This window comes from Poecile atricapillus, chromosome 4, assembly GCF_030490865.1.
Source record: "Poecile atricapillus isolate bPoeAtr1 chromosome 4, bPoeAtr1.hap1, whole genome shotgun sequence".
Taxonomy (NCBI): domain Eukaryota; kingdom Metazoa; phylum Chordata; class Aves; order Passeriformes; family Paridae; genus Poecile; species Poecile atricapillus.
The window spans coordinates 1,854,572-1,880,371 of NC_081252.1; the positions used below are offsets into that span (position 1 = coordinate 1,854,572).

The window sequence follows — 25,800 nt, forward strand, 5'->3', positions numbered from 1 at the left end:
ACCTTTGCAGGCGCTTTTATTACTTTTCTTTAGCACCGAGGCCACGAGAGAAATCCAAGCTCTGGCTTCCCCTTGAGAAAGGGACCAGAAGCACTATTCTGGTTGAACTCGACACCAAGACCACGATCCTCTTTCTTGGGTAAAACTACAGCTCTAAAAAAGCCCAGGACATGGGACACTCCTCCTTTTGAACTGAAGAATACTGATGCAGCTCTGCAGGAAGTGGCAATTTTAACTTGAGCCCAACCACGCTGAGACAACCAGCTGTGAGTGCAGGAGCTGCAGACGAGGCAGCAGCGATCCCAAGTGTGCCCTCAGCTCCCTGCTAACCCCTCATAGCCTTCCTGGTGTGTTTTCAGATGCTTCACTTATGTAAAAAAACCCTAACATTAACATATTTCTCTCTTTCAAAAAAATCTCGCATCAAACAATGTTTCTCACATGTTCCACCTGAGGTTTTCCTTCCAAACAAGGTGGCTTCCTTTCCAGATTAATTTTAAAACTGTACATCATCATCGGTACTTTGTGGATATTCTTCCAGCACAATCTGCTGCTTCTCTGGCAGGCTGAGAAGCAATTATTGTTCAGCTCTTGTCCCAGGCTTCCAAGTTACCTCGAGGAAAAAAATAATACAACTCTTACTTAGAATCATTGCCACAGGTTTGGTTCACTGCCAGATTAAGTGTTCTGTAAATTACAGGGCACGGTCCTCAGCCTACTGGAGCCGATTTCTCTGCTCCCTGCTGTGCTTTTTCAAACCCTCAAAGCACTCCTTGGGCCTCAGCAGCTCTGCAGATTTCACAATACAGCAGCAGCTTCTCCAAAGGTGACGCAGCCCCGGCTCCGCACAGCTCCCACCCCTGGCAGGGGGATGGCCAAGGGGGCTGGGGACACCAACAGCGGGTGACACCGACAGCCAACAGCCAAGAACAGACTCTCTTCCTCTGCCAGGAGCTAAACTGTGGCAAACAATTATGAAGCTGGGATACTCCAGGCCCCAAACCTGCTAAAAGATAAGAGAGAGGGGTAAGAGAGAGGTTAATAGCTAAGAGAGCGAAGTTCTTGTCACAACCCAGTATATCTTTTTCTATAGTGAATATTCTAATTCCCAGTAACCAATCACTAGGAGATACAACCCACTAAAGATTTTACATACAGTGTTGCATTTGAGGCTCTACAAGCTTTACAAGTTCTTTCCTTGCTTCTTGACCTTTGGGCTTTCTACCAGCAGAAGGACATTGTTGGACTAGAAACTGTCTTATTTGTTAGTTTTTGCACACACTGAAGTATAACAGGTACTGCTGCTAAGACTACAATTAACACTTACTAAAACAATTAAGCTTATTTTACAGAGTTCTCTTAGCCAAGGCACAAAACTTAAACTTTTAAACAAATTGTCTAGCTTCTCTAACTTTTGAAGGTCAGATTGATTCACTTTAGAATTATCAATATGAGTTTGGTTGGCTAAATCTTTTAAATTTTGCAGCTGTTTATGAATGGGAACAGTATGATCAGACAAACAGATGATATCAAAGCTTGCAGCCTTCGGCTAAGGCAACCCGGGCATTTATCTTGGGCTGATTTACAGGTAAAATTTTACTACAAAAATTAGAGCAAAAGGGTGAAAACAACATGCATTCATGCAAATAACGGGATTTCGTTTGTTTTTTGTTGAACTGTCTCTGGTAGATCACTTTCTCTCCAAGTCTTTCTAAGTTCTTTTGTTTGAACTGTCACTGTTCGTGCTACAGCAGCGATAGAAGCGGTGACTGCGCATGCGCGGATGACGTCAGCGCCGCAGGGCAGCATGGGGGCGCGGTGTGAGGCAGCGCGAGTTCCGAATGGGCCCGCGCCGCACCGCTGGGGACGGCGTCGCTGGACGGCGGCGGCGGCGGGACCGGCGACTGCAGAACTGCCGGGAAAGCGGAGCCCGCGGGGCGCCGAGGCGGCGCGGGCGGCACGGAGCGGGTATAGAGGAGCGGAGCGTGCCGGAACTGGGGTAGGAGTAACGGGGGCCGCGCGGTCTGAGCGGGCGGGAAGGAAGGGACGCCTGTGGGGACAGAGGGAACGGGGGCCGCGAGGGCAGAGCCGGGGGCGGGCAGCGCGGGGATTGCGACACCGGGGCGAGGCTGGGGGGAGGTGCGGAACACGGGGCGGGGAGCTCGCCGGTTGCCACGTTGGAGACGGGAGAGGGATGAGGATGGGGAAGGGGAGGGGGCGCCCCAGGATCCGCCGTGGGGTTTGGGGTCACAGGAACAGACCGCGAAGTCACGGGGGCTGGGGGGGAGGTGGGGCAGGGAGGGGCGGGACCGCAGACGCTGGAGTCAGTAATTTTCGGGGGGCGGGAGCGGGTCAGGATAACACATTCTCACTGCACTGGCCATGAGAGATGCCCGTCACAAGACGTGTAACAGAAAGAATGTACACATATCTATGTTTACAGTTACTGTCCTGGGAAAGTCTTTAGAAAACCGTGTCAGCAAGCTCAGAAGCAGAGTTTTCAGGGCGACATACACCCACTAAAGATTTTACGTACAGTGTTGCATTTGAGGCTCTACAAGCTTTACAAGTTCTTTCCTTGCTTCTTAACCTTTGGGATTTCTGTCAGCAGAAGGACATTGTTTTATCAGCAGGATTCTCCTTTAGCTGGCTAGGCTATTGTTCTTTGGTCATATAGTAACCAGTACTCTGTATCTTATGACTCAAAGCAGACTTTCATTTCTACTTTGATTCTAGCCTTCTTTCTTCACAATCTTCTGCCAAACAATCACATTCATAAGGTTTCCCTGTTTCACCCTCCCCAACAGGCAGTGAGTTGTGCTGCGCTCTGATAATTCCATACTCAACCTGTTCCTCATTTCTTAAAGGTTCACTTCAGCCTTGAATCAGCAGGTCCCTAGGTTTGATTTTTTAGGATGCCATTCCTGTAAGATTTTCCCCTGTGAAGACCTGAGTATGTCCAGTTTGACCCCCAGGATAATGAAGGGAGAGGAGCTCCCGTTGATTCAAGAGTGAAGCAAAGCCTCCATTCTTGGCCTGGGGCTGTTTCAAATGGGGAGGGATCAGTGTCCTGACTTCTCTCTCTCAGAGGCAGGGTTCCTGGACGAGGTGACCCAGGACAGCTTCGTGCTGGGCCCGGGCTACGACCGCCCCTACCAGCTGGACCCTGCGGTGAGGGAGCCCAAGAGCATCCAGCTGTACCAGCACCTCAGCCTCAAGAGCTGCATCTGGACCTTCGACGCTTATTACGACATGACTGAGTTAATTGATGTCTGTGGGGGCTCTGTCACCGCTGACTTCCAGGTGAGAGGCCCATCCAGAGCTCTCCAGGTATCCCAGATCTCTCTCAGTTCTCAGGCACAGCTCTGCGTTGTGTGGAGCTGCTGCTCTGCCCTGCACAGGTGGAGCGTGGCTTTTCCCCCGCCCCTCACCTGGAAGAAAACAGTGCTGTGTGCATTTATTTCATTTATTTTCCATTTCATTCATTTTCCATTTATTTTATTCTCTAAATCTTCAGAGTGCCAGGAAAATATTGGGGTTTTTTTAATGTAGGGCCATACTGGAAATACAAAACGTTCTCAGCTGGGCTCTCTTTTATAATTTTGACTGTGTTCTCCAATGGCTATGGAAGAAGTGGTTCCTTCATGTTTTCCCCTTAGCTCCTGCACTGCCCCCAGAGTCCTGAGGGAGTGGGGAACTCGGAATATTGCCTTCCTCTGTGCTTGCGGGAGGCTTAGGCAGCCGATGGCTGGCAGAGGGAGCATGCAGCTGGCTCACTGGAGGGTGATCCCAACTGAACCCTGCCTTGTGGAGGTGTCCCAAACGCTTCTGGGGCTGGCAGAGCCCAGCAGAGGAGAGCGAGGGTGCTGTGTGGGCTCCCAGTGGCGCTGTCCTTGCAGGGATCCAGACGGACAGCGTGCTCTTGGCCCGCCTGCAGATAATCCCCATCTACACCCGCGAGGACGGACGGCTGGTCATCGAGTTCAAGACGCAGGCCAAGTTCAGAGGTGAGGGCAGTGATCCTGGCAGGGACACAGAGCAGGGTCACACAGAGCTCTGCTCTGACGGCACAGGCAGCGGAACAAGTCCCTGTCCCTGCCGGGAGCCCCTCTGGCCCTGCGAGGTGGGGCCTCTCCGCGCTCTGCCTCCCGTCACCTCCTTGTCCTCCCCCAGCGCTGTTTGTCATGGAGCACCACAGCCTGCCAGAGGTCAGGTCCTCTTTGAGAACTCCAGAGCACCTGGGAGGCATCGAATTTGACCTGCAGCTGCTGTGGAGTGCTCAGACTTTTGATTCTCCCTACCAGCTCTGGAGAGCAACCAGCTCCTACAACAGGTGAGGGCTGGGGGTGCAGTCCCCTCCAGCAGCTTCCCCCACAGCACCACGTTCTCCCTGGCACCCCTCCAGCAGCCACACCAGCAATAGCACGGAATGCTCAGGAGCTTGGTCAGAGCTGGAGCACTGCTGTACTGAGAGAAAAATCAGCTCAGCCTCTTGGAAAGGAATTTTTCCAGCGGTGAAGCCTGTGGATAGACTGATCCCAGAGTCACACTTGTCCCTCGGGGACTGCCGGATGACATTGCTGGGGCAAGGGAGAGGTGCTGCCCTGGGTGAAGAGCTTTGAGCTCTGCTTGGTGGCTGCAGGGTCTCCTGTCTGTTCCCAGGAAGGATTACTCTGGAGAATACACCATGTTCCTGATCCCCTGCACGGTGCAGCCCACGCAGCTGTGGGCAGAGCCTGGAGCCAAGCCCCTGCCCTGCACGGCTCACGCTCCGGAGCGGTAAGAGGGCAGGAGGGCAGGCTCGGCCCCTTTGGGGTGCACTCCTGTCCAGACCTCATCTCCCCTTTGTTTCCTTCCTTGTCCCAATTGCAGGTTTTTGATCCTGATCACCTTCCAGCAGACAAGCCACCCAGTTCCAGTTGTTTACTCCCTGAACACAGAGTTTCAGATCTGTAACGACGAGAAGGTTTTTCTAATGGACCCCACCAAATCTGAAAGGTCTCTGGCAGAAATGGATTACAAGAGGGCTTTTTCCAAGGGTAGGATTTACCTCTCCTCTTCTGCCTGTGCCCAGCGTTTCTGCTTTCACAGCTTCCATTCCCTGGAGAGGAAAGGGCAAAACCCACATGTAGCTTTGCCTCTTCTACAGCAATAATTGACATCTTACAGCCCTGTGAAAGAACAGCGTGCTCTGGCACCGCGTTTTGTCGCTCCCACACACCGAGCCCTTCCCAAACAACCCAAACCCTTCTGAACACGGACACTTGGCTCTAGCAGCGTTTTCCTGCTTGGGAAATTTCAGCTGCCCCTCTTTGTCCCAACCTCCCCAGGTCAGATCCTGTACGGGCGCGTGCTCTGGCACCCGGAACAAAACCTCAACGCCGCTTACAAGCTGCAGCTGGAGAAGGTCAACCTGTGCACAGGCAGGGGTGGCTACGTGCCCTTCTTCAACCCCACGGGTACTGTCTACAACGAGGGGCCCCAGTACGGCTGCATCCAGCCCAACAAGTACCTGAAACACCGATTCCTCCTGCTGGTGAGTGCTCTGCTCCGGCTTCTTCCCGTTTGCTCTGGCAGCCAGCAGGTGGTGGCTGCAAAGGGATGAGGAAGGGAGCCCGTGGGGGATGTTTTGTGCTGCTGCTGCTGCTGCTGCAAGCTGTGAACACCAGATCGGTTTTTCCCCACCCTTTGAGTGTGTTCCTGAATCGGTGCCCACGTGTAGGTGTGGAGATGGGGCATTCGGACTAGATCCCTGGCACAGGGGTTTGGTGGGGCTCTGGCTTCCAGCCTCCCTTGGGAAAGCAGACAGCATCCCTCACGACACTTCTCTGACTTTCCAGGGCCGAAACCAGCCAGAAGTGAGGGATAAGTATTTCCACGATGTGCCTTTTGACGCCCGCTTTGCTTCCCAGCTGTCCGAGTTCCACTCGGTGAGCAGCATGCCCGGAGTTGATGGATTTACTCTCAAGGTGGATGCTCTCTACAAGGTATGTAGTACCCAGTGCTTTTGGTAGCCCAAAATGGACTTCTCTGTCCAGGACCTCCCAAACACTTGGTGAATTGTAGACTCTGGGCCTTCAGAATTCACCTCTGAGACAAGAAATGAAGATTAGGATGTTAGTCCCGTAATTTCATTTTTTTTTTCCCTGAGGCACTCATGAGAAAGCTCTTTAAAAACACATTATTCGTGTTCCTGAATGAATTAATGCCATTGCAAAGGCAGGACACCTCACGGGGTGGTCCATGCTCCCGAGGAGCTCCCCTTGAACACCGAGGTGGAGCTGCCCCAGGGGCGCCCCGAAGGCGGCGGGCGGCCGCTGCTGCACCGTCAGGAACCTTCATCCACCAAGGGACGCGGTGGCCTCTGCCAGGGCCAGGGCAGGGAAGGGAAGCAGGTGCGCTTGCAAGTCATACGGGTATTTTTTCAGTGAGGAGGGGCAGCTGTCAATTCCCCCTGCTCCCGTCTTAGCAACTGCACCGCTGCCCTCCCTCCGTGCTGCTCCAGCTCTCCCAGGCTTAACTGGGCAGGGTGGGGAAGCCATCTGCCACCCCTGGCAGGTGGGACCTCTGAGCCAGCCGAGGAGCAGCCGGGTTCCTCTTTGTCCTCCGGAAGAGAGTAAAGCTAAAATCACCCGCTGTGATCGGGGTGTCCCTTCTTGCGCCGCCCCGCCGGTCCCCCTCATTCCCCTGGGGCGCGGCGGGCCGGAGCCGCACGGAGCTGCTGGGCCGGGGCAGGGAAGGACGGAGACGCGGGTGCCCAGCGCGGCTCGGGCCCCGCCGCGGCCTTGGGGCTGGCGGAGCAGGGGGGCCGGGCCGGGAGCGCTCCGGGGCTGCGGGACCGGCCCTGCCCAGGCCGGGGCGCTGCGTCCGCACCGGGACCCGCAGCGCTCCCGCAGCCGGAACCGCCCTCCCGCGGCGATCCCGGTACCGATCCCGGTACTGATCCCGATCCACCCCACGGGGGAGAGGCGGCACCGCCCGGGACCCCAGGGCGGACACCGGCAGGACCCGAACCCCCCATCCCAGTTCCGGTTGCGGGCTCCGTCACCCGCTTTCGGTCAGCCCTGTCCCGGCATCGCGGCAGGAGCGGGAGTCGAGTCCCGGCGAGGGAGTGCCCCGTCCCCACCCTTGTCTCAGCCCCAATCCGGCCATGCTCCGCCACCCCCGAGGCCCGTCACTCGGGGCCGGCCGGGGGAGAGGCGGCACCGCTCCGCCGGCGGACACCGGCAGGACTCTGCCCCGCTGCAGACCCCGTCCCGAGCCGCGGCCCCCGCCGCAGCGCCCAGGGCTCGGAGCGGAGCCCGCCGGGAGCAGCCCCCGGGCCGGGGCTCGCCCAGCGCCGAGCGAGAGTCGCGGGCCAGCGGCACGGGGGGCGGGGCCGCATGAGGAGCGGGGCCACGGGGCACAGCCCGAGCGCACCTGGGAACTGCCGGGGGTCCCGGGCGGCGCCGCCTCTCCCCCATCGGGCGGATCGAGGCGGCACCGGGTCCGGGGTCGGTCTCGGGTCCGGGGTCGGTACCGGGCCCGGGATGGCGGCGGCGGTTCCCGCTGCGGACTCGGAGCCCCCGTGTGGGCCCGGGACCCCGCAGGGCGCCCTCTGGCGGACACGGAGCGCCCGCTGCGAGCGCGGCGCCCCCCGGCGGCCCCGGGACAGCGGCACGAGGGGGGCGGGGCCAGCGCAGGTGTGAGGGGCGGGGGCACGGAGCGCGTGCGCAGCTCGGGACAGCAGAGCGCGTGCGCGGCGCGGGGCCGCCTCAGGTGTGCGGGGCGGGGCCGGCACAGGTGCGAGGGGCTCCAGAGCGGCTGCGCGGGGCGGGATCGAGGGCATTTAAACCCCGGAAGGGCGGCGGCCGCCATTTTCTCCCCAGTGGCGGCAGGAGCCGGTTGCTGCCGCTCCGGTGAGGCGCTTCTCTCTCCTCTCTGCTTTTATCTCTCCTTTCTGCTTTTATCTCTCCTCTCTGCTTCTGTCTCTTCTCTATTTCTCTCTCCCCTGTCTCCTTCTCTCCCCTCTCTGCTCTTGTCCTCCGTCTCCCCCCTCTCACCGCCCGCTCCTCTCTCCCCTCACCTCCCCGCCTGCCCCCTCCTCCCCAACCTGACCCCCGCCTCTGTTCCTCCTCTGTCTCTCCCTCCCGCTCCCTCCTCACCCCGCCCAACCTGGCTCTGCCCTCCGTTCTCCTTCTGTCCCCGCTCCCTTCCCCTGCTCCTTCTTTCTCCCCTCCGCCGTCCCTGCCCCGGCCGCCCCGGCCTCTCCCTGTCTCCCTCCGCCCCTGTTTATCCGTGTCCCCCTTCTCCCCTCCTTGGCGGCGCTATCGCCCCTCTGTCTCTGCCGCCCCCTCCTTCTCTGTCCCTTGTCCCTTTCTCTCTTCCCCCGCAGCCGCGGGGCTCGGGGCGCCGGATAATAAAGCCAGAGGGCCGGAGCCGGCGCCCCCGGCGGGAATCCCCTCACGGGGCCGGAGCCCGCGGTGCGGGTCCCCCCACGCACAACACCGCCCCACACTGCCGGGTGTCCCCACATCACACTGGGGGCTGAGGGGGGCCGGGGCTGGGAGGGGGGCTCAGGGTGGGCTCCCTCCTCCGGAGGGGTCCTGGGGTGGCTTAGCGAGGGTTGGGGGGCTGCGGGGGGGTTTGGGATGGGGGATTTGGGAAGGGCCCCCTCGTTAGGAGGGAGTCCCGGGTGGGGGGTGGGTTAGGGAGGGCCCCCTCCGGAGGAGGGGTCCCGGGGAGGGGCGGGGGGCGGGGCCCCCTCCGGAGGGGGGGGCCCGGGGTGGGAGGGGCTGGGGGGTTCAGCCCCCCTAAACCCCTCCCACCCCGGGACCTCCCCTCCGGGCGGGGCCCGGCCCGGCCCCTCCCCAGGACCCCTCCACCGGACAGGGGCCCGCGGAAGGGGGGGAATAGGAGGGGGAGTGCGGTCGTTTGACACAAATGTGCGATTACGGTGCAGAGTGACGTGACCCCAGCTGCTGCCCCCCCCCCCCCCCCCCCCCCCCAGGGCCCCTGTCCGGAAGAGGGGTCCTGGGGAGGGGCCGGGCCGGGCCCCGCCCAGAGGGGAGGTCCCGGGGTGGGAGGGGTTTAGGGGGGCTGAACCCCCCCAGCCCCTCCCACCCCGGGCCCCCCCCCCTCCGGAGGGGGCCCCGCCCCTCCCCGGGACCCCTCCTCCGGAGGGGGCCCTCCCTGACCCACCCCCCCCCCGGGACCCCCTCCTAACGAGGGGGCCCTTCCCAAACCCCCCCGCAGCCCCCCAACCCTCGCTAAGCCACCCCAGGACCCCTCCGGAGGAGGGGCCCACCCTGAGCCCCCCTCCCAGCCCCGGCCCCCCCTCAGCCCCCAGTGTGATGTGGGGACACCCGGCAGTGTGGGGCGGTGTTGTGCGTGGGGGGACCCGCACCGCGGGCTCCGGCCCCGTGAGGGGATTCCCGCCGGGGGCGCCGGCTCCGGCCCTCTGGGCTTTATTATCCGGCGCCCCGAGCCCCGCGGCTGCGGGGGAAGAGAGAAAGGGACAAGGGACAGAGAAGGAAGGGGCGGCAGAGACAGAGGGGCGATAGCGCCGCCAAGGAGGGGAGAAGGGGGACACGGATAAACAGGGGCGGAGGGGAGACAGGGAGAGGCCGGGGCGGCCGGGGCAGGGACGGCGGAGGGGAAAAAGAAAGAGCAGGGGAAGGGAGCGGTGACAGAAGGAGAACGGAGGGCAGAGCCAGGTTGGGCCGGGTGAGGAGGGAGCGGGAGGAAGAAACAGAGGAGGAACAGAGGCGGGGGTCAGGTTGGGGAGGAGGGGGCGGGCGGGGAGGTGAGGGGAGAGAGGAGCGGCGGTGAGAGGGGGAGACGGGAACAAGAACAGAGAGGGGAGAGAAGGAGACGGGAGAGAGAAACGGAGAGGAGAGAGAAACAGAGAGAAGCAGAAAGGACCGAAAAGCAGAGGAGAGATAAAAGCAGAGAGGGGACAGAAACAGAGAAGGGACAGAAGCAGAGAGGGGACAGAAGCAGAGAAAGGAGAGAGAGAACCAGAGAAAGGAGAAAGAGAAGCAGAGAAAGGAGAGAGAAAAGCAGAAAAGAGAGCTAAAAGCAGAGAGGAGAGAGAAGCGCCTCACCAGAGCGGCGACAGCCGGCTCCTCCCGCCTCTGGGGAGAAAATGGCGGCCGCCGCCCTTCCGGGGTTTAAATGCCCTCGATCCCGCCCCGCGCAGCCGCTCTGGAGCCCCTCGCACCTGTGCCGGCCCCGCCCCGCACACCTGAGGCGGCCCCGCGCCGCGCACGCGCTCTGCTGTCCCGAGCTGCGCACGCGCTCCGTGCCCCCGCCCCTCACACCTGCGCTGGCCCCGCCCCCCTCGTGCCGCTGTCCCGGGGCCGCCGGGGGGCGCCGCGCTCGCAGCGGGCACTCCGTGTCCGCCAGAGGGCGCCCTGCGGGGTCCCGGGCCCACACGGGGGCTCCGCGTCCGCAGCGGGAACCGCCGCCGCCATCCCGGGCCCGGTACCGACCCCGGACCCGAGACCGACCCCGGACCCGAGACCGACCCCGGACCCGAGACCGATCCCGGACCCGGTGCCGCCTCGATCCGCCCGATGGGGGAGAGGCGGCGCCGCCCGGGACCCCCGGCAGTTCCCAGGTGCGCTCGGGCTGTGCCCCGTGGCCCCGCTCCTCATGCGGCCCCGCCCCCCGCGCCGCTGGCCCGCGACTCTCGCTCGGCGTTGGGCGAGCCCCGGCCCGGGGGCTGCTCCCGGCGGGCTCCGCTCCGAGCCCTGCGCGCTGCGGCGGGGCTGCGGCTCGGGACGGGGTCTGCAGCGGGGCAGAGTCCTGCCGGTGTCCGCCGGCGGAGCGGTGCCGCCTCTCCCCCGGCCGGCCCCGAGTGACGGGCCTCGGGGGTGGCGGAGCATGGCCGGATTGGGGCTGAGACAAGGCTGGGGACGGGGCACTCCCTCGCCGGGACTCGACTCCCGCTCCTGCCGCGATGCCGGGACGGGGCTGACCGAAAGCGGGTGACGGAGCCCGCAACCGGAGCTGGGATGGGGGGTTCGGGTCCTGCCGGTGTCCGCCCTGGGGTCCCGGGCGGTGCTGCCTCTCCCGGGTCGGGCGGATCGGGCCCGGGATCCGGATCGGTACCGGGATCAGTACCGGGATCGGGATCGGTAGCGGGCTCGGCATCGCCGCGGGAGGGCGGTTCCGGCTGCGGGAGCGCTGTGGGTCCCGGTGCGGACGCGGCGCCCCCGCCTGGGCAGGGCCGGTCCCGCAGCCCCGGAGCGCTCCCGGCCCGGTTCCCCCGCTCCGCCAGCCCCGAGCCGCGCTGGGCACCCGCGTCTCCCTCTCCGGCTGCTGCCGTGGCGGGCCCGGGAACCCGCCGGGGATCCGGATACGCTCCCGGCCCCGCTGCGGGGAGCCGGGGCTCTGCCGGGTCCGGGAGAACGGCGGCAGCGCTGTTTGCCCGGTGCCTCCCATGGTCTGGGCGCCAGAGCTGCCGCCTGTCTGTCTGTCTCTCTGTCTGTCCGTCTGTCCGTGTGCCCGTCCGTGGGCGGCCCCACGAGCACTCCTGGCCCAGGAGCTGCCCCTGGCCGAGCCGAGCTCGGGCTGGTCCCAGCTCTTCCTTCAGCCTTTCCTGCCCTTCGTGCCTTGGCACTTGGGGAATTTCAACCAGCGACTCTTTCCCTGCCGCCGGTAAGGGGCAGCTCATCTGACAGCTGTGACCTGATCCTCCCCTTCCTCTCCCTCAATTTCCCTGCGACTCACACTCTCCCATGGCAAAGCTTTTGTTTTTTTAAATCACCTCAAAATATTTCACCTTTATTCCCAGTCGGGGAAGGTCCTGCCTGGGACAGAAAGGCTAAAAAAGAGGAAACTTTAAAATGCCCAAACCAGATGCTGCCACGTGAGTCAAAGCAGGGAAAGCCTCGGGATGTGGAAGGTTTGTTTTATTGTCACTCGCTCCTGGGCCAGGTGCCCCCCTGAAACCTCTGCCCAGGGCCCCCCTCATCGCCCCCGAGGGAGCCCACGGTGCCCCCAGGATGTTTCCAGAATTGTCTTTGGGGCCCCAGTCCCCCCACAGCATTCAGTGGCCTGGTCCTGGGGACTGGTTACAGGACAGCAGCAGTTGCACATGAAACTCCTTCCCACTGAGAAACGAGAGGGATCTGTGATAAAAAACCTTTTTATTTAATTCAACATTTAATATTATGCTTTTTTAAAGAATAAGACCAACAATTTCTCTACAGCAGTTGAGCAGCTTCAATTTCCATTCCATCCATATGACACAGCATCTAATTCCACCTCCTGATTTGATCTTGGCAAAAGGAAGAGTCACCTGCGCTCAGTGTAAATATTTAGTACATGAAACACTGTCAAGAACCCCATATTTAATAAATATCTGCAGTTCTCACTCCTATACACAAGCACTTGACAGCGATGTGCCGGGGAGAGCGCGGCCGGCTGGGCTGGGACAGGGCGGGGAGGGACATAAATTAATTATTGCAGTCGGATGCGCCGTGGCCGGGGAGGTTTGGAGTTGATCCACGCTGGAAATACAAATCTCTCTCACACCTTGGAATCCACGCTTCCCCTCGGGAAACAATCCTGTGTTTGGGGTGCTGTGGGCGCCTGTTGTGTCTCCGGGCTGCTGGCTGGGCACAGACACAGGGAGGACACGGAAGCAGAACCTGCTTGGACTGGGAGCAGGACAGCACCTGCAGCACCTACAGGGTCTGCACAAAGTATCACGCTGATGAAACCCACAACACCCCCAACCCTTTCCCAGTGCCAGCAATGAAATTCCTACACAAATGCAAGTCCACTTTTTATGCCAGCGCTGCTTTAAACACCAGCCCTTGGAATGTGCATAGGACAGAGCTCGATGGCTCATTCCTGGCAATGGAACAACACAGGTAAACTGCTGTGGGCAGCACAAAACTCTACAATAATGCTGATTTCCTGCATTTACCCAGCAGCTGCAATTATTTACCCTGTGCTCAATGCCTGTTTGCAGGGAGGCACCAGTCCTGAGGGTTCCTTTGGTCTGTGGCAAGTGTTTCATCGAGTGTCCACACCTGCTCCTGGCTGCAGCGTTGTGTTTCCTACAGCGGGGGTGTTGAGAGCCCAAAGCCACAGCGGGTGCCGAGGTTAGGGCGAGCTTTTGTGCCCAGAGCTGGACGGAGCCCTCAGCGACTCCCACTCACTGCCAGGAAGGTTCCTTCAGTGTTTCCTCTGCGTGTCCCAGCCGGCCAGGGAATGAGGGGCGGGAGGAGGCCGGGAGCACCAGAAAGTGAACCAGCACTTCTCGACCTTTGTATTTACAGGGGACAAGCCGTGCCCTGCAGTGCCCTGCCCGGAGCACGCAGCGCACTCCGCAGCCCCGGCCGCAGCCTCCCTGCGCCCCCACACCGCTCCTCGGGCTGCCCTGGCCGCGGGGCCGGGCTGGCACAGACTCCAGCGCCGCTTTCCCGGGAAGCGCTCTGCCGGGCGGCCCTGCGAGCCCCGCCCCGGTTCTGTGCCCGAGCTGGGACAGCCTGCGCTGCCGCACGCCTCCAGCCAAGCCCCCGCTGCCCGCTCCGGAGTCGGGCCCGCAGCGCCGTCCCCCTCCCCAGGGCTCTCCCCGGGCCCCGCTCACCTTCAGCGCAACCGCGCGGCTCCTCCATCGTCTCGACGGCCGCGACCGCAGCCGAGGCCCGCCTTCGCTACTCCCACGCTGCTCCCGGGCACCGCAGCTCCGCGCCCCGGGGCCCCACCCGGGCGGAACCGGCGCGGCCGCCTCAGGAGCGGAGCACCGAGTACCAACGCATGCGCCAAACCGAATGACGACACCACCGCGCATGCGCCTCACCGGGGCACCGCCCCGCCCTCCCGCACCACGTGACGCTGCCGGCTCCGCCCCGCCCTCAGCGGCCGCGTGACCGCTCGGCGGCGCCGTTGCCAGTGCGCATGCGCAGTGCCCGCTGCAGCGGTGGCGGAGAACCGGGGCCCAGAGACAGCCCGGGGAAACGCCAGAGCACCGCCAGCACGGCCCGGAGCGCTCCCAACACCGCTGGGAAAAAACTGATTATTCCTCATGGTTTCGGGGCTGCCAGGCCAGTGGGAGTGCCTCAGAAATCAGTGTCTGTCGTTCCCCGGCTCCCAGGAAGGGCTGTCCTAGGTAAAAGCAGCGGGAAATTGTACTTGGCAGAGTGTGTTTGTCCCTGCTGTAGGAAAAAGAGACAGCAAGGGCACAGCACTCCCTGCTCCACAGGCAGCTCCTGTCTGTGCCATGTGCTTGTCTCCGTGAAAAATTAGAGAAATACTCGTAGCAGTTTGGAGAACGAATTAACAGGAAGGGAGGTAAAGGATAAAATACTGCTGGGAGAGGCTTTGGGATGTGTGGGGCTGAGCTCGGAAGGGGGCAGTGATTCCCAGCAGTGCAAACACACAGCACGAAGCACAGGCTGGCAGGTGGGCTCTTGGACAAACTTCACTGCTGTGTTTTGTTTCGGTGACTTTGCCCATCAAAGGCTGGAGCTGACAGGCCCAGAGTGTCCCCAGCGCTGCTGTGGAGCACAAAGGTACTCCCAGGGATGAGCGCAATGCCAGCAAACCCTCCCGCCCAACAGAGACACCGCTGCAGCTCGTGTGTGGGGCTGACAGCACTGAACAGATTAAACACAGCCCTGATTCCATCCTACAACAGAGGTTCTCCTGCCCAGGGCTGAGAGGAATCTGACCCAGTGTTAAAAGATAAAGGAAATCCCCCAAGGGATGCAGTCACCTAGATCTTTTCCTCCGGAATCGTGAGTGCCTGCCTGTGGAAGCATTCCCAGCATCCACGGAGGGTTCAGGGGCTTGGTTGCGTTGTTTATGTATATTATAAAAAAACTGCATTAAATAAAAAGAGCTTTTGTCTTAACTAGGAGCTTGAAACAGGATAGCACATGAGGTATTGCAATAGCTGAGCTAGGCAGCACATGTGTTCCCACAAATGCTACTAAAGATGTTTGACACGTGCTATTAAATTATCCCATAATCATCTCACTACACAAAAAAAAAAAAAGGAAAAAATTCCATAGGACAAGGAAGCTGCTCAGTGGCTCTACCGTTCACCAACTCTGCTGACAAAGTAAGTGCTATAAAAATGTTTTTCATTTTCATTTTTTTTCATTTGCTCCTCGTAGCAAGGTCCCCCCCAAACTACTATTTATGGCAGTTGTTAATTTATTTTCCTCAAGAGGCCAGAAAAGCACACAAGGAAGTGCTTGAAGACGTACACACCAGGGAAACAGAGTGGAGAAAGGGCAAGAACAAAAAAATCAGAGGGAACCTACGAGATAGGGTAATTTGTGACTGCAAAGCCCAGAATTCCCGAGGCAGACTCGGTTTTCACAGCAAGCACACGCTCCGAGAAGTGCGAGAAGGCAGAGCTGAAAATAAAAGCCTAAAGCCAAAAATTGCACGAGCTCTGCCTGAACCGCCCTTGCCAGAGGCTTTTGGGGAGTGCATCCATACAAAGCTCCAAGTCTTCTTGGAGACAAGTTCAACATCCCGCACAAAGGAGCGGGGACACGCAGCAACAACACCCACACTAAAAAATCCCGTGTGAAGGACAGTTCACTTTGTAACACGCTCCCCCAAAAACCACCACACCCTTGGGACAGCAGCCGCAGTGACACGGACGCTCGGCCTTCATTTGAGGCAGCCCCGTCAGCCCCCCAGAGCCTGAAGTGCTGCCAAACACTTCACACATTTGGGGCCGTGCCTCGGCCAGGAGGGCGGAGGAATGCCTTTACCTCTGGGGAGCCGCCACTTGTTTTTTTCTTTCCTCACCTGCCCGAACGCACCAGCTCCGTACAAAATCCTCTTCCTCCCTCTCCTGCTAAAGGATGCTCCTTCCAAGCGTTTGGTGGTGCAGGACACACACAAATCCTTTTGAGGGACATGGAACAAGACACACGCCCCCGGCAGGGGAGACTGGAGGGTGAAAAAGGATGGGAAGGCTTTTTTTCCTCTCAGAAAGTCAACGAATCTCTCCCAAACCAGGGAGCAGGGGGACAGAGCCCACTGCACTCTGCTGCACTCCCTGCATCCCCTTCCACAGCTCCACGTGGATTTACACCTCCTCCGAAGGCAGCAATTTTCTGGAAAGGAACTTGGGAATCCTCTTGAGCTTCTTTGGTTTCTGGCTTTTTCTCCAGCACCACAGCGGTACCTCTGAGGTGGTTGAAAAGGACAACAGAAAAACAGAAAAAACGCCCACAAAAAATTAATTTAATTTTTAAATTAAAAGAAAATAAAATTGCCACGTCCTCAGGCCCTTAGTCCCCCCCTGCTGCTAAGCAAGCCCAGTGAATTCCCTTACAGAAGGGTGTCCAACAGGACCAGGGGGTGTCTGCTGCATTCCCTGACCCTGCTCTCCCTGTCACAGAGCTCTTTGTTTCAGTAGCATGACAATGTTTTAATGATTACTGCAACAGCAAAACATCACTTCCATCCCTCCCACCCCAATAAGAGTTTGCTGTAAGGAAAGATGAAATCAGTACCTTTTTTCCTTTGAAGGGATGCAGTGGCAACACATTCGCTCCTCCTTTGCCTGCCCGGGGAGCTCCACACCCCTACCCGGGCTGGGGCAGCAGCTGTCCAGGTTCTGATTGCATTGTCTCACCGTGGTGAACTGAGCACTGACCGGTTACATCCACCTGTGCCTCACTGCCAGCACCTGGGGTTTGTCACTCACAGCCAGCCTGGCTGGAAGTGCCGGGAGCACAGGACACCCCAGGGCTCAGTTTGGGGCACACATCCCTTCAGCTCCACCCCATCACCCACAGGAACCAACCCCACAGGCACACCTGGAGCAGCCCGTTTCACAGCGCTCGTTTTCTCCTTTGGGGAGGAGAAGAGGGCACGGACGAGTCAAGAGATCACAGAATCAGGTAATAAAATGAAACACAACTATTTTATTCCAGCGTCCCCGTCCATCCCCGTCCACGGAGCACGTGTCTGGCCAGGGGCTGCCAGAAGGATGGCAAAGGCAAAGAACCACAGTTCCAATGGAAACAGCCACTTGTGCCACAATCGGATGCGGAGAGGAGGTGAATTATTGCAGCTGGACGCTGGCAGGGCTCAGGTCCTGAGGGGTTCTGCCCACCTGGGCCCACCTGGGCTCCTATTAAGGCTTCACGGGTGAGGTTCAGTGCTACCAGTGCCTGTACGTACAGCGACAGAGCTGAACACCCATCACAAACTCCACGTGCACGACTACTCCACAGGTCACACCACGACAGAGAAACAATTCAGCATCAATTCAACCTGGGCGGGAAAACACTCCCGGAGGGACAAACAGCATTTATTGCCACATCGCCACGCTCACTGCCAAATAAAAACCTTGCTCCCTGCCTCTGCAAACGTGCTGAGAGTGATAAAATAAATCAGCAGCAAAAACTGTTGGACGAAACCGGTGGGCAGCTGGGGGCCACAGGCATCCCTGTCCTGTGGGGATGATACCTGTGGAGGGACTCCTCCAGGGAGCGGGAATGCCCCGGCACCAGGGCAGAGGTATTTCAAAGCAGGCATCGAATCCATACTTGGATGGACAGGAAGAGCCTCGCTCCTGCAGCTGTCCAGGGAAGAACGGGAGAGACGGCCAGGAGCGGGCGGCAAACAGGCACCCTCCTCCCCGAGCCTGCGACCCTCACAAAACATGTACACACACGGCTATTATTGCCAACAAAGAGTCTGAAGATCACCTCACGCCACAGATAAGGCGACTGAATTTGCAGGGCTTGGTCTCTCTCTGTTTTATTTGTGGAAGGGAAGAGCCGGCCCCTGAGAGAAGGGAAAGGGACAGACCTGGATATACGGTGCCTGAGGTATGGTCGGAGGAAAAAAGTGCAGCAAGAAGGAGATGCAAGAAAAACAAAAGCGCTTGCCTCTGAACTTCTCTCTCGTATGAAAATGATTGTCAAAGGAGTCACTAGTGAAAATAAGGTAAGAAAATATGTTTGCTATAGACGTACCGTCCTACTTCGAACAACAGAGCACCAACCCGAGGTCGGTCCTTCCAGCGCCTCCAGCTCACCGCAGCAATTCCCTTGGGCAATCCCGAGCTGCTCATCCCAGCCGACGCCTCCGGGGACCGCCCAGCTTGCCCGGGGCGAGAGAAAACCTCGAGCCCGGCACGGCCGCCTGGGAGCTGCCCCGTGTCCATGTGCAGAGGGGACACGGGGCTCCCGCGGGGTCACCCCCGAAAGCTCCCCGGTCCCTGCGGCATCCCCGGTGCCTGCGGCATCCCCGGCGCTACCCAAAGCGGAATTTCAGCCGGTACTTGACGGGGCCGGGGTTCTTCCGAGGCGGGGACGGGGCGGGCTTGGGCGGCGGGGGCTTCTTCTCGGGGAGAGCGACGGTGAAGGCGAGCTCGGGGGGCTGCGGCTGCCAGAAGCGGGGCAGGAAATGCGTGGAGACGTGCTGGGGCCGGGCTCGGGGGCTGCAGCCCCGCTTGGCTTTGCCCCGCTTGTTGAGGGCCACGTACCACTGGCGGCCCGAGCGGGGGCTGCGGTGCACGGCCGAGGCGTAGGTGTTGTAGCTGTTCTCCTGGAAGCGCTCTCGGAAATGGCAGTCCACAGTGAAGCGAGCCTGCGGGGACAGAGACACTGCTGGCGAGGGCCAGGTGCTACCTGTCCCCCAACCCCAAGGCTTGCTGTCCCCCAAAACCAGGCCCTAAGGAGCGGCTGGAAACGCGGGGCACCGACACCGAGGGTGCCAGGTACTCGACTGTTGGGAAAACCCCCAGCAGGTACTTGGCTAGCTGCTTGCCACCCAGGTTTGGGATTTTCAGGGGATAAAAAGGCTTAGGCTGAACCAGTAGTGCCCTTCTTGCCCCAGCACTGCCCTTTCTCTCCAAAAAAAAGCACTCCAAAACACAAGAGCAGAGCCTAGCACCCCACCTGTGTGCCCACAGCCCCGGGACCCCTGGCTACAGCTTCCAGCAGCCCTTCCCGAACCCTCTGCCACACTCGAACCTGGTGATGGGCACGGTACCCGGTGCCCTAAAAGCTTCCCCAGCTCGATTTCACGGCAGCACCTCCAAACCACTGACACAGAGGAGCTGCTGAGCCCTCCAGCTCCGAAATAGGCGACCGAGAGCAGGACCCAAACCCCGGCAGGGCTTTGTAACCACAAGAAAATTGCTTGAAAGCCCAAATTTAACCAAAGGAGTCAAGCCTTACAGCACAAGTGACTGAGCCCACAGCCTGCCACGCACATTTTGTGCCTCACAGCACTTGGAATTAGGTCCTCATCAATCTTGTTGCTTCCAAGGGACATCACCTCCCCAAATGGTTTTTGCTCTCCCTGTCTCCCATACGCCGTCCCCGCTGCCCCCACCCCGTGCACAGGCCTTCACCTGCCCCAGCAAGGTTTTCCTGACTCCTGGTGCTCCCTGAAGCCCAGCAGTGCTCAGGCAGGATGCCCCAGGTGAGGAGGGAAGCCCCTGCCCTGCCCTGGGAAGTGCATCAACAGCTGCCTCACCATGATCCCATCAGGCTTCCCCGCGTCCCGGCCTCTCAGCTCATCACTGCACTTCTCCAGCCTGAAAAAAAACATTTTTTCCCTGCATAGGGCAGGCAGGGGCAGCCACAGCACATGGCTGGCACCGGATTTTCTCTGCAGAGCTCCACAGACAATCACTGAGAGCAGTCCTGAGGTCAATTAAATTTCAATTTCCGGTTGAGCAGAGATTTGCCCCAGCGAGGAACGTGGCTTTGCGGCAACTCCTGGAAAAGCAGAATTACCTGGGCAAATCTGTCCCACAGGGGTCTGTGCTGGACTGGCACAAAACCCCTCCCACCCTCTCCGTGCTAAAAATGGACAAACAGGAGAGCGAGGATTTATCAACGAGGAAAAAGCCATCTGTGCACGCAACTGATAATTGCCGGGATAACTGTCATTTTCTGAAGCTGGTGCCTCTAAAAATGAACCACTCGGTAATTTAATTAAGCTGACATAAAAAAAAAAAAAAAAAAAAAAAAAAAAAAAAAGAAGAAAAGCAAGAGGAGGAGAGCGTCGGTAAAGCATGGAGCCGGGATGGAGCTGAGCCCGAGAGCAAGTTCTGAAGGAGCCCAAATTCCTGCAGGAGTGACTTTTGTCTGTGGTTCAGCGCGAAGCCCCCGGCCTGACTCCCATATCAAAGCGCTGCCCTGAGTGATGGGCACAGGACGTGCTTTGTACTGCTCGGAACTCATTAGGCCATGAAATGACTTCAATCCTGCCAGCGCAGGAAAGAGCAGCAGATGCCGGGTTTGCATTATTGGCATTGTTTAGTCCAGCAATCTTTAGACATTTGGGTCAAGTTTCTACAAATTTGCAGCTTTCACCCGAGCGGGGCATCGTGTGTCCTCACCCCTGCCCTGACCCTCCTGGCTGAGGTCCCTCTCCGGCCCTGCCCTTTGTGTGTCAACAATTAACCGCGCACCAACGAGGCTTGATTTAATTTCTGCCTGTGCCAGGGCATAAATCAAGGCTTCAGCTTAGATAAGAGGCCCATTGTACGCCAGAAGGGAAGGCTCTGGAGGGTCCGGCAATCCCGCTCTGCCTGCTTCCCTCTCCTCTCCGTCCTTTCCCTATCCTCCTGCCCTCTCCCTCTGCTCTCACCTCCTCTGTTTTCCCCCGTGGAGCCATTCCCCTTTTCCCATGGACCCCAATCATGCTCCTACTTAATTCCTTAAAACCAGCAAGCACGTGCCCACCCTTTAAGCATCAATAGGCTTCAGGAGCAGCGCTCCCAAAAGATCTAAGGGAGAGAGAGGCGAGTTCACAAACCTCCCTGGAAGCGATCTGTGACCTCGGGGCAGCGCCAGCAAGTCCCTGCCATCCGCTCCGGCAGTTTTGGGGTGGGCAGCCGCCTTTTCCCTCTCCCCAGCCGCCAGCCCTGACCGGGCTTCTCTGGGAACCCCCTTCAGGGACAAGGGGCTGCCTTAAAAATGCCCTTGCAAAGGCACCTTGGGTAAGCACAGGCGTTCCCTGTGTTTGTTTAAATGATCCCTGGAACTAACAGCAAACAGAGAAGCAACATCCCGAGGCTGAAAGAAGCGAGCGAAAACAACTTGAGGATTCATTCAACACAGGAGGCTGGAAAAAGCATAATGAGACCTGCAGGAAACCTCAGCCTTCAGGAGAATATCCTGCAGAGGAGTCACCAGGGCTGTTCCACTCTACCTGCGCGGTCTGGAGCTCACCTGCCCCAGCCCCTCCAGGGTTCCGGGTCCCCAAGGGCGAGGCCAGCCCGAGCCCCGGGGCTGCCGGCGCCACGCGTGCTGCTCGCCGGGAGACATTTGGCTAAACCCTTCTGCGGGATCTGCTGCAGGAGCGGCTAAAAATAACCCAGCCGTGCTCCAAGAGCAGCTCTGCTGATGCCAACACGCAGAAAGGAGCGCTCTGCACGCTCCGACGCACCAAGCGGGAAGGTGGGCTTGGGCTTGGGGGGGCTTCAGCTCCACCCGGCCCCCCTGTGTCCGTGCCGGTGCCAGCCCGGGGGGGACATCGTGCCACGGCCCTGCCTGGGACTGTCCCTGTGCCGACACGTGCGGGTGTCACAAAGCCTTTAATAAACAACACGTACTGATAAGGGGGGGGTTTACTTACACTTGCATGGAGTTTTCCTTTTTTTGACATCGCTAAAAATTTGTTGCTGAAAACTCCTCGTATTCCTACAATCCCCTGAGACACAGCAAATATTTCCAAAATACCTAGGATGACAGAAATCCCAAAATAAATCACAGTTCTTTTCACATCGGTGCGACAGAGAAAAAATAAATACAACTCAGTCTGACAGGTTTGCATTTCCTCTCCCACGTCCCTGCTCCTCAGCTGCCTGGCTCCACCCAGCTCCTGCTCCATCCCTCTGCCTCACAGAGCAGTCTCCATCCGCTCTGGGACGGACACAGGGTGGTGGCTTGGGCTGTTTTTTTTTTTAAAAAAAGTTCCATTTTGGGGCACAATTCCTGGCTGGGCTGTGGTAGAACAAGTGAACCCCTGGGGAAACCGTTCCCAAGGGTGGGAAAAGTCCCCTGTACCTACTCCAGCCTGCTGGGATCAGTCACCCACGCTCATCCCACGGAGGCTGAGCTCGGGAATTCGGTGTCCCGCAGCCCATCTGGCGCTGGGGGTACCCTTGCTGCTCCCTCCCACCCCTCAGCAGCGGGGCTCGGGGCACTGCGCAGCCTGGCCATGGAGAAAACGGGAGCTTCCCGAGCGTCAGGGGGGTTCAGGCCCCTGCTGGGGCACGCAGGACCTGCAACTCATCTGACAGAACAACTGCGAGCTCCGAGCGTCCCTCAGCCGCAGCACCGACACGGCACCTCCCCAAGGGGCACCTGGGGCCGGGGGTCCCCCCGAGACCCCCAGCTCGGGGGCAGCACCAGGTCCCCAGCGGACCCCCCGCACCCTGGGGAACCCGCACCGCTGCCCAGGGCAGCCCCAGCGGCTCGGTGGCCCCGGCCCCAGAGGAAAGAGCCCGCAGAGCATCTCTGCCGGCCCCCAAAGGGCTGTGGGATTAACATGCCGGGAGCCAACACGAAGCCACGCTAAATCCCCCAAGGCTGGGTATCAGATCACCACTTCCCATGTTTATTTTAAGGAGGAAGCACATCCCCCTGAGGCACCCAAGTGCCAGCACCCAGGGCCTGGGGGGCACCTTGGGGAGGGTTACAGGCTGCCCCGCCCCTGCAGCCCCACCGCAGCCAGGCAAGCACCTTGTCACACACCTGGGGCACCCCAAAACCTCCTGCCTCTCACGGGTGGGGCTCTGCTGCTGTGGCAGGCATGCTCCTGGTTACCGGGGGGTTGCCCGGGGTCAAACCCCGTTTCCCAGGGACCAAAGCGGGGGTTTCCCTGCCAAAAGCCAGCTTCTTCCTCCTGAGGGCCTCCTCACGGCAACAGCCCAGCACAACCCCCCCCAGCATCGCGTCCCCAGCCAGGACTGGCTCTGCTCCGACGAGCGGGGCTGCTGTCGCTGTGGCCTTTCCGGGGGGGATATCTCAGGTCAAGGAGGAAGGAACTGCACATAATTCAGGTCTCTGCAGGACAGCTGTAGCACCAAACTTCTGCCAGCCCTTCCAAACCCGCGTCTCCCAAAACAGCCGCGGTGTGGGTGCCCCACTTCGCTCCCCATCCTCTGAACCCCTCCAGGCCACTGCGCCTGCCGCGCCCGTGAAGGCCCGAGCGGAGCTCCTGGGCTCTCAGCATTCCTGCCCAGGGGTTGTCCTCCCTCCTGGGGCAGCACCACGGTCTGGGCCCCAAATTCTTTGGTCCCCGGCAGATGCGGCGGCTGCTCCGTGAACGCTCCCAACAGCTGAGCCACGCTCGCTGCTGGGGTCACCTCGGGCCCGAGCCCTCGGGCTCCTCGAGAGATTTTTCATCCCCACCTGCCATTTCATTCCCTCTAGCAGGATATCATGGCAACTCCGACCAGAGGATAAGCCATGAGTTAGCACAGCTTTCTCTCAGGGGAACGTCAGCCTCAGTCCTATTTTTAAACTGAATATATCCTATCGCTGTGCTGGGAGAACGAGAACACAGAGAGAGGGATGGAAAAGTCCCAGAGGGAAAGGACCGAAAAGGGGCAGCATCTTCTCTCCCAGGTGCCTGGCAAGGGCTGTGGTGGGAGTGCAGACCTCACGCTCTCACACCATCCCCGGAGACTCACTTGCTGGGGCCGGGCGAACCCCCAGGTGGCACTTCCAGGGGAAGGCAGGCAGGCAGCTCCCACGGAGCCCGCAGAGCACAGCCCTCCCCCCGGCACCCCAAACGCCCCTTCTTTCCCAGGGCCGCCAGGGCTGCAGCTCAGCCCGGGGCTCTGCCAGCCCCCGGTGGGTGGGAAGAGCACAGGGATGGGGATGCTGAGCCCCGGGAGCCCGGCCCTGGCGCGGCAGCCCCCCAGCCCTCCCGGGCCCCACTCACTGAGCGGACTCGCGTCGTGGGCTCCGTCCACGCGGCCGTCGGGGTGCAACTGGAGGTGGAAGCCGATGCCCACCCGGCAGTAGAGCCGGCCCCGCCGCCGATCCGGGCGGCTCCGCGGGAAGCGGCTCGGCCCCGCCGCTGCCGGGGAGGAGGAAGAGGAGGAGGAAGACGCGGGGGCGTTGCGGGCCCGCTGAGCCCCGCCGGGCAGCAGCTCTCGCCGGGCGCGGGCGGGCAGGGCGAGGAGGAGGAGGAGGAGGAGGAAGGACGGGCTCATGCTGCCGGCGGGCGGGAGGAGGGAGGGAGGGCGCCGCATCCCGCTCCGCTCCGAGCCCTGGAGGGGGGGACCGAGCACGGGGGGAGCCGGGCCGCCCCTCCCCGCTATTTATAACCGGGTGGCGGCCCCGCACCTGTGCCCGGCCCCACGGCCCCCTTCCCCCCTCGCCCCCCCCCTCCCCCCCCCCCCCCCCGCGGCAGATGCGGGGCTCGGGGCGCATCTATCTGGGAATTAACTTGTCCTCTTCGCCGGGACGAGGCCAGGGGGCTGCGGGACCCTGGGGACAGGCTCGGATTGCAGCCCCCCGCCTGGGGTTCGGGGGGTGACACGGCAGCTGCACGCCCAGCCCAGCCTCGGGCAGGGGGCTCGGGGCAAGCCCCCGAACCGCAAAGCCGCTGCTCTCCCTCCCTCACGGGGCCCCGCTCGGCCCCGAGAGCAGCCCCTGAGCTGTCGAGGGGTCCATCACCAACCCCCAGCGACATCTCGGGGCCCGCAGGAAAGCGGCGGCCCTCGTCGGTCCGCATCATCCTCCCGGGGTCCCGGGCAGGGGTCGCAGGGCCCGCAGCCGCTGTCGGGGTGTCCCGCACACACGGCAGGTGCCCCCCGGCCCTGCTCCTTCCCCCGCACAAAGACAAGGAGCGCACAGCGCCGGAGGAGACCCCGCAGCGACATCCCATCCATCCCCCGGCACAAATCCACATGGGTCACGCTTTCCTCGGCTCCTAGGGCCGCTCCAGGCTCTCCAAGCCTCCGGGGAAACCTCGCCTCTACCAAAGCCAGCACGGGCCGAACACGCCCTGCCCCATCCCGCAGCACCAACTCCGCCTCTCCGCGCCCTCAGCGCTCCTGCCAGCCGGTGTTGGCCCCTAAATCCCACCGGGAATGGCCCCCCGGCCATCCCAGGGGTGCTTCTGGCCGGCGGGCTTGTCCGGGCCACGCGCGCAGGGATCGGGTTCGGCAGGAAGGAGGCAGAGCCGGTGGCACGTCCGAGGGTGACCTTCGCCTCCCGAGGAAGCTGAAGGTCGGGGGCACAGAGAGGGACACGCACTTAAGGAGCTGTATCCAGCCCGGTTGACACCTGGCACGGCCTGGCGTGAGCAGATGATCTCACAGCATTGCTGCCATTTCAAACCATTTCTCAGCACGTATATATATCCCCAGGGCTGTATGCACAGGCGTTATATATAGACACGTATACATAGACAGCCCTATATATAGATGCACATACCTGAAGGAAGGTCAGGGCACTCCAATCTTGTTTACTTCTCCCAGCTGTAGTGGCTAGCCTGGCAAAATCCATGACTTCCACTTACCCACCTCCTCTTGAGTTACACATCCATGCTGATTCCAAATCCGGATCCTCGAGGAGGATGAGAGCCCGCAGGACTTCCTAAACTCTCGAGTGGTGTTCGCACAAGACTTTCTGCCTCTGCAGAGCTGAGGGAAGCACGGCCACCTTGCTCCACGAGAATTTCCTCTTGGGCTCCTGGCATAAAGGCTGCAGCCAGGACAGGATCACGGGAGCAAAGTCCCTGTTGTTTCAGCAGATCAGAGACCGCTGGTTCTGCCACCGACAGCTCAAAGTGAATGCAAAAACGTTCACAGATCCCGTCCTGGGGTGACGGGGCACAGCAGCA

General features: G+C 60.4%; 3 protein-coding genes and 1 long non-coding RNA gene across 4 annotated transcripts; 2 read left to right on the top strand and 2 right to left on the bottom strand.

The window, feature by feature from the left end:
• Nucleotides 1–1,568: 1,568 nt before the first annotated feature.
• Nucleotides 1,569–6,140, top strand: LOC131578406 (extracellular matrix organizing protein FRAS1-like). Its single transcript, XM_058837037.1, has 8 exons — nt 1,569–1,999; nt 2,444–3,303; nt 3,900–4,007; nt 4,174–4,333; nt 4,663–4,779; nt 4,873–4,998; nt 5,331–5,536; nt 5,841–6,140. The coding sequence occupies exons 4-8, from the start codon at nt 4,185–4,187 to the stop codon at nt 5,867–5,869; spliced, it is 627 nt and encodes a 208-aa protein (XP_058693020.1). The 5' UTR covers nt 1,569–1,999; nt 2,444–3,303; nt 3,900–4,007; nt 4,174–4,184; the 3' UTR covers nt 5,870–6,140.
• Nucleotides 6,141–10,633: 4,493 nt separating this feature from the next.
• On the bottom strand, nt 10,634–11,427 carry LOC131578640 (uncharacterized). Its single transcript, XM_058837620.1, has 2 exons — nt 10,962–11,427; nt 10,634–10,770 (listed from the first exon to the last, which is right to left on the bottom strand). The coding sequence occupies exons 1-2, from the start codon at nt 11,425–11,427 to the stop codon at nt 10,634–10,636; spliced, it is 603 nt and encodes a 200-aa protein (XP_058693603.1).
• A 31-nt stretch (nt 11,428–11,458) lies between these two features.
• Nucleotides 11,459–12,309, top strand: LOC131578408 (uncharacterized). Its single transcript, XR_009277482.1, has 3 exons — nt 11,459–11,643; nt 11,780–11,890; nt 12,173–12,309. It is a non-coding gene; the product is annotated as an uncharacterized LOC131578408 (long non-coding RNA).
• Nucleotides 12,310–16,530: 4,221 nt separating this feature from the next.
• Nucleotides 16,531–24,163, bottom strand: FGF5 (fibroblast growth factor 5). Its single transcript, XM_058837035.1, has 3 exons — nt 23,890–24,163; nt 21,574–21,677; nt 16,531–18,567 (listed from the first exon to the last, which is right to left on the bottom strand). The coding sequence occupies exons 1-3, from the start codon at nt 24,161–24,163 to the stop codon at nt 18,232–18,234; spliced, it is 714 nt and encodes a 237-aa protein (XP_058693018.1). The 3' UTR covers nt 16,531–18,231.
• Between the last annotated feature and the right edge of the window lie 1,637 nt (nt 24,164–25,800).